Source organism: Fusarium tjaetaba (assembly GCF_013396195.1).
Source record: "Fusarium tjaetaba strain NRRL 66243 chromosome Unknown NRRL66243_c0000323, whole genome shotgun sequence".
NCBI lineage: Eukaryota > Fungi > Ascomycota > Sordariomycetes > Hypocreales > Nectriaceae > Fusarium > Fusarium tjaetaba.
This window is the reverse complement of record NW_023501519.1, coordinates 4194-10345: the sequence shown is the minus strand read 5'-3', so window position 1 is coordinate 10345 and position 6152 is coordinate 4194. Positions and strand designations below refer to the sequence as shown.

At 51.6% G+C, this 6152-nt stretch overlaps 1 protein-coding gene across 1 annotated transcript; it reads left to right on the top strand.

Moving 5' to 3' along the window:
• Window positions 1-1091: 1091 nt before the first annotated feature.
• FTJAE_12191 (UDP-n-acetylglucosamine-peptide n-acetylglucosaminyltransferase) lies at window positions 1092-5870 on the top strand (the record flags this gene model as incomplete). The annotated part of the gene is made up of 5 exons (XM_037345212.1): window positions 1092-2488; window positions 2550-2757; window positions 2863-4505; window positions 4568-5177; window positions 5235-5870. The coding sequence occupies 5 exons, from the start codon at window positions 1092-1094 to the stop codon at window positions 5868-5870; spliced, it is 4494 nt and encodes a 1497-aa protein (XP_037200759.1).
• Between the last annotated feature and the right edge of the window lie 282 nt (window positions 5871-6152).

Here is a 6152-nt window from a genome sequence, read left to right as displayed (position 1 = left end):
CGTTGGTTGGGGAAGTGGGCAGTGTAAGCATGAGTGTGGATGGATGAGAGGGAAATGGTCTGTCCGCGCTTATGGCTCAAGCCGCCGGGTTGAGAGGGGTCTCGGGGAGCAAGAAAACTTGGGTCTTCTATTCTAACTGATAAAAATGTTCAGATAGGTTTGGTCATATTTAGGACTCCTACGATTAGTTATTTTTATCCCTTGAGATATATGTCCCGAGTTTTCTTCCCTCCCATTCCATGCATGCATGCATGCATGCCCCGAGGGGCATCACACCTGTGACCTAAGGCAAAGTGGTGCGGTGCCCGAGTTTGAGGTGAGGTGAGGTGCCTACTTGTAGGATGCCTTTGTGACTCCGTCTCTCCCGCCCCAATGTGGGACGCCCAGGCCCCCCGCTGTCACAGGTTCTCCACTAACCACGGGCCTTGCTCCATTGAACCTGGCGCTAACTGCCTGGCGAGCAACAAACGTGCCCATACCTCACTTACCTAACCTACTAGCCTAGGTACCTACCTCCACTAACTAGTACCTCCACTACCGATACAGCTCTCTTCTCTTGTCAACTGCTTGTTCTGGGCTGCTTGTATTGACCTGAAAGCCTCTTTCAGCATTTACTTGACCGATATCTAGGGTTCTGGGGCTGTCATCAGACTCTGATTCCCTGTCACTGCAAACAGAAACTCTTTTGTGAGACGATGAACGCGATAGTGATTTCCCGTGCGACATGATATTCGGTCCCTCTGCGATAGAATCGATAGACACTGCTTGACAGAGTCACCTAGAAACGCCTGACCCTCTCTCTTTCTCTTTCTCTTGCTCACCAACACAAAGGCCATTCTGCTGGTTTCAAGACAGCGCAAGGCTCTCTCGCAACAGCTCGAAGTTTGTGGTTCTCTGTTGTGTCGCTGGCGCTATACTCGCCTTTCTCACTCGCCCAGATGCTCGTCAGCAATCAACTCGACACTTCAATACCAAGCGCAGCCGCCAGCCATGCTCTTTAACCAACAGGCCATGACCTACAGATTTCCATCAGTGTCTTTTGTCCTGCATTTTCAGTCAGTTTTGTTTCCTCGCCAATATACCCCGTTGTCATGTTACCTCTCCTTCAAATGTCCCCTCACGCGGTGACGCCGCCGCAGCAGTCGAATCTCGATACCATCTCAACGTTCCCAAACGCCGACGCCACTTTTAACGACCACCACCCTCGCAATGTCCCAGCGCCATATCAGCAGTCATTTGCGATTCGCACCTCTCGACCTCACCGGCACACTATCCCGTACGGCTCAGCTCTTTATCCGCCACGCCAAGAGCATCATTTACGACGAAAGACACCAAACGGTACTGTCGATGCCGGATATGACGGCTCGCCATCGTTATTCTCCCATGGCCCCCCGCCTTCGAAACATTTGGTTCTACCTCGATCAGCGACGGCTACGGCATTTCCCCTGACGGGCCCTCCAATACGCCAATCTCATTACAATGGGAGCATCGACTACCGCCGACCATCTTCGGTCGGCAATACTGGTCTCAGCGATGACCTGCAAGCCCATCCCGGATCTTCCACTTGGGCTTATGGGAGCGATACGGCATTGCATCGTGGTGCACTTCCCACTAATCATTATGGCCTTCACCAAGCCGAAGGCCAATACATTCCTCAAGGCCAGCCAGAAGCGCCCGGGGGGTTCCCTAATCTTTACCAACCAATAATACGAGCTCACGAGTACAATGTCAGGGCATTTTGCCCACCCCCTATAGTCATGAACGAATCGCTGCCTTTTGGTCAGCCAGGCATGCATACGCCATGGAACTATCATGGCCGACCTGGCCTGGTCTCGGCAAGGAACGTTCAACCGCAGGACTTGCGCTCTTTCCAGCAGCATTGTGGCTCTGATTTCGCACGTCGTTCTTCCTTTGCTTCAGGTTTTGACTCTGAAACTCAGGCTCATGCTGGATTCGATTCGAGCATGCACACACAATCATATCTCCGACCACCTCATATGAGCAGCCAACAAGGTTTCAGAGAGAAAGTATTGTTACAGGCGCACAGGGTCTACGTTGATCTGCTGGCATACGCGCAAACTATCCGGAAACCGCAGGCTTCCAAAGGAGCAGCAGGCCACAACACGTCCCCCAGGCTTCTTGTTTACCCTAAACCTCCGAAACCTTCCTTGAGAATATCTGAAGCCGCACTTGGGCAAGATCCTACCTTATTCAACAACTCTTCCGAGAATGATTCGTACCAATACTTCCAGTCAAGGGGACATGTGGTACCCTACTTCCAGGGGCCGTATAACAGCTATTCTTCCACGGGCAATTCAACACTTTTCGCGGCAGCAAAGTCTATTTTAGATATGCTCAGCAGTCTTTGCGAACAGAGTACCTGGAGCTGGATCGATGGGATAATGCTAGGGGGGTGTTTGCATTATGGTCTAGATCAATATCAAGAGGCATTGGAATGGTTCTCGAGAATTACCGCCCTTGACTCGAGGTAAAACTCTTCTCCCACGTGAACTGTCAAGTGGCTGTTCATTGTTCTGACTCTTTCGCAGTCATGTCGAGGCAATTACGAATAAAGCCGCCACTCTTTACTGTCTCGGTCGCCAAGACGAGGCCGAGAAACACTGGATCAGAGCTGTGGAAGTGCAGCCTAGTTACTTGGAAGCTGTTGAACATCTTGTTGGACTTCTTTACAAAAAGCGCAGCAAAGAGGCCGTCGAGATCATCGACCATGTTCAACGGTCTCTAAGGGTATTGCCGGTAGGTAAACCATCAGAAACGATTGGCAGTAGCCAGCATGCTATATACTATAGGCCTTAGCAGGGTGCATAGCGACTGTATTGTGGGAATACTAACATGAGACAGGCACATAATCAGCAAGCCGGATCTCACGACCAACTAGCGAAACCACCTGGCTTCGCGTCCAGTGGCTATGCCATTCATGGGAAAGAGAATGGGCGTGTCCTGGCTCTCATACACGCAAAGGGAACCATGCTATACAGTCTGAAAGATGTGAACAGAGCATCAGAGGCTTTTGAAGAGGCCGTCTTGATCAGCGTAGGTCGCCAAATGACTAGTATACAGGATCTTGTTCGTCGAATCCAGACTGCCTTATCTCCAACAGAAACTCCAGTCTCGCATAGGAACGCTAGGCACGGTACTCGGCCCTTATTACTCCCCCCTGAAAGGGCTCGTCACACTGCACAGCTCGTCTTCGGCGGCACCGGTTCTCTACCTGGACTGCAGCATGTAGCTGAAGGCTCAACCAAGCGAGCTGCTGTGCAGACCACCAGCAATTCGCTGTTATCGTTGGCTAAGATATTCCAAGATTCTTTGTCAAGTGGGCAGGGAGCCCCGAACATTCTACGACGCCCTTCTGGGGTTGAAGATATCCTGGCCCTTTACTATCTATCGCTTTCACTTCAGGAAAGCCCTTCCACGGCTAACAATGTCGGTATCCTCCTCGCCGGCGTTCAACAGATAGCTTCAAATCCCCCAACTCCAAATGTTGAGGTACCTGCCCATTCGAGCATCCCCGGCATAGTGCCAGGCAGCGGTCTGGCTTTGGCTTTGGCGTACTATCACTATGGCCTACGCCTGGATCCCAAGCATGTCCATTTACACACCAACTTGGGAAGTCTGCTCAAGGACATTGGACAATTGGATCTCGCGATACAAATGTATGAACAGGCCGTGGCGTGCGATGGGACTTTTGATATCGCCCTGACAAACCTCGCCAATGCTGTCAAGGATAGGGGACGCATCAACGATGCAATAACGTATTACAAACGCGCTGTGAGCTCCAACCCCGAATTTGCCGAAGCCGTATGTGGTCTTTCTACAGCGCTCAACTCTGTTTGTGACTGGAGAGGTCGCGGTGGTGTTATTTTGAAATCCGGGAAATACGACCGATGGCATGTTGATGACAAAGGTCTGCTCATTGATGCCCGTTCTTTCGGTCATGACAGCGGCCTTGTCAAGCGTGTCGTACGGATTATCAATCGCCAGTTGAGTGACGCATCACATTGGGGTCGGGGAGTTCTCGATGAGAAGAAGATCGCCTCGTTTACGCGGCAGATTAAGGACCTGGGCCTGGTCACATCGTTCGACCCTGAGCAAGCTCTTAGGGGATGGAGCAACAAACCATGGGAGGGCTCACGCGTGATACGTTTGATAGAACGTGCAGCTCGCGCAACGCAATGGAAATGGTATCAGGATCAGCACGTCTCTGGCAGTCAAAAACGTACCCAGTACACTCGGCTTCGATTACCCAGCGGGCTCAGCGTCCCTTCAGCACCAACCGTCCTACCCTTTCACACCTTCACATGCCCCCTATCAGCAAAGGACATTCGAGTAATTTCTCAGCGTAATGGCATTCGAATATCTTGTTCAACACTGCGGTTGCCATGGCTCCCTTCCACCGTCTATCCCCCACCACCTCCTCCTAACCCACACCTTAACATAGGATACGTATCGTCGGATTTTAACAACCACCCCTTAGCTCACCTGTAAGATCCCTCATCTCTTGAGTGTATTTTCGATCTCTAATCGCTCTTGGATTGAAATTTAGGATGCAATCTGTATTTGGATTCCACAATCCAAGTCGGGCACGCGCCATTTGCTATGCTACAACCGCAAGTGATCGATCTGTCCACCGACAGCAGATCGAAAGGGAGGCTCCTGTTTTTCGCGACGTCAGCAGTTGGCCCGCAGATAAACTTGTAGAGCAAATTATCAAGGACGAGATTCATATCCTTGTCAACCTCAACGGCTATACAAGAGGGGCACGCAACGAAATTTTTGCTGCACGACCTGCCCCGGTCCAGATGTCCTTCATGGGCTTTGCCGGTACTCTGGGTGCTGAGTGGTGCGATTACATCCTGGCTGATAGCACAGCCATTCCGCCAGAGACCCTACGTCCCTGGCGTGGAAACTTCAAGATCGCCGACGTTTTCAAGGACGACACGGAGGGCGAGGAGGAAGACTGGATGTACTCGGAAAATATCATATATTGCCGGGAAACTTTCTTCTGTTGCGATCATGCTCAGTCATGCGATGCGAGTGAACGATCGGTTACTTGGGAACAAGAGCAGAGGCGTCGCTGGAAGATGCGAAAGGAGCTTTTTCCTGCTTTGAGCGACGACACTATCATCATGGGCAATTTCAATCAGTTATACAAGGTACGTCCGTTGCTCGTTCAGCCTTTTACTGGAGTTTCGCTGACTGACCTCGGCCAGATCGAGCCTACGACCTTTAGAACATGGCTTAGAATTCTGGCACAAGTGCCAAAGGCAGTGATATGGCTACTTCGATTTCCGGAGCTCGGGGAAGCCAATCTGCGGCGAACTGCTAGGGCCTGGGCTGGCGAAGAAGTGGCCAGTCGTCTGATCTTCACAGATGTAGCGCCAAAGAGTCAGCATATCTCGAGGGCTCGTGTGTGTGACCTGTTTCTCGACACCCCTGAGTGCAACGCCCATACAACAGCGGCAGATGTTCTCTGGTCAAGCACGCCCCTACTTACGCTTCCTCGATACCCGTACAAGATGTGCTCGCGCATGGCCGCATCAATCTTGAAGGGTGCTCTGCCTAAATCAAACGAAGGCCGAGTGGCTGCAGCAGAACTGATCGCCGGAAGTGAAGAAGAGTATGAGCAACGCGCAGTTGAACTCGCCACAGGCCTCAGTTACACCATGTCCGCGGATGGCTATGGTCACGGTGGTGGCCGCTTGGCAGATATACGCAAGTTGTTGTGGGAAAGCAAATGGCACTGCGGGCTCTTCGACACGAAGCGTTGGGTGAATGACGTTGAAACAGCCTATGAGCAGGCGTGGCAACGATGGGTTGCTGGCGAAGGCGGCGACATTTATTTATGAATGGGTGAGGAGCGAGGCAGCTCACGGTGTTACAGGTATTGGGCGGAAAGGTACCTCTGTATACATACTCGAGGATCTGGCAAAGGTCAGGGATGTTGAATGTGTAGATGAGGTGTATGGGTAAGCCGGAACATGCTATTGAGAGGTATCTCTCAGGATGGCGTTGGGGTGTTTTTCTTGCTATTTTGACGTCGCAGACGGCTAGTTCTCTCTCATTCGCAGCAAATGGGGCCCCGGATCCCGGACTTATCCTCTGGAAAGAACCAGTTCATCGAGTCGATG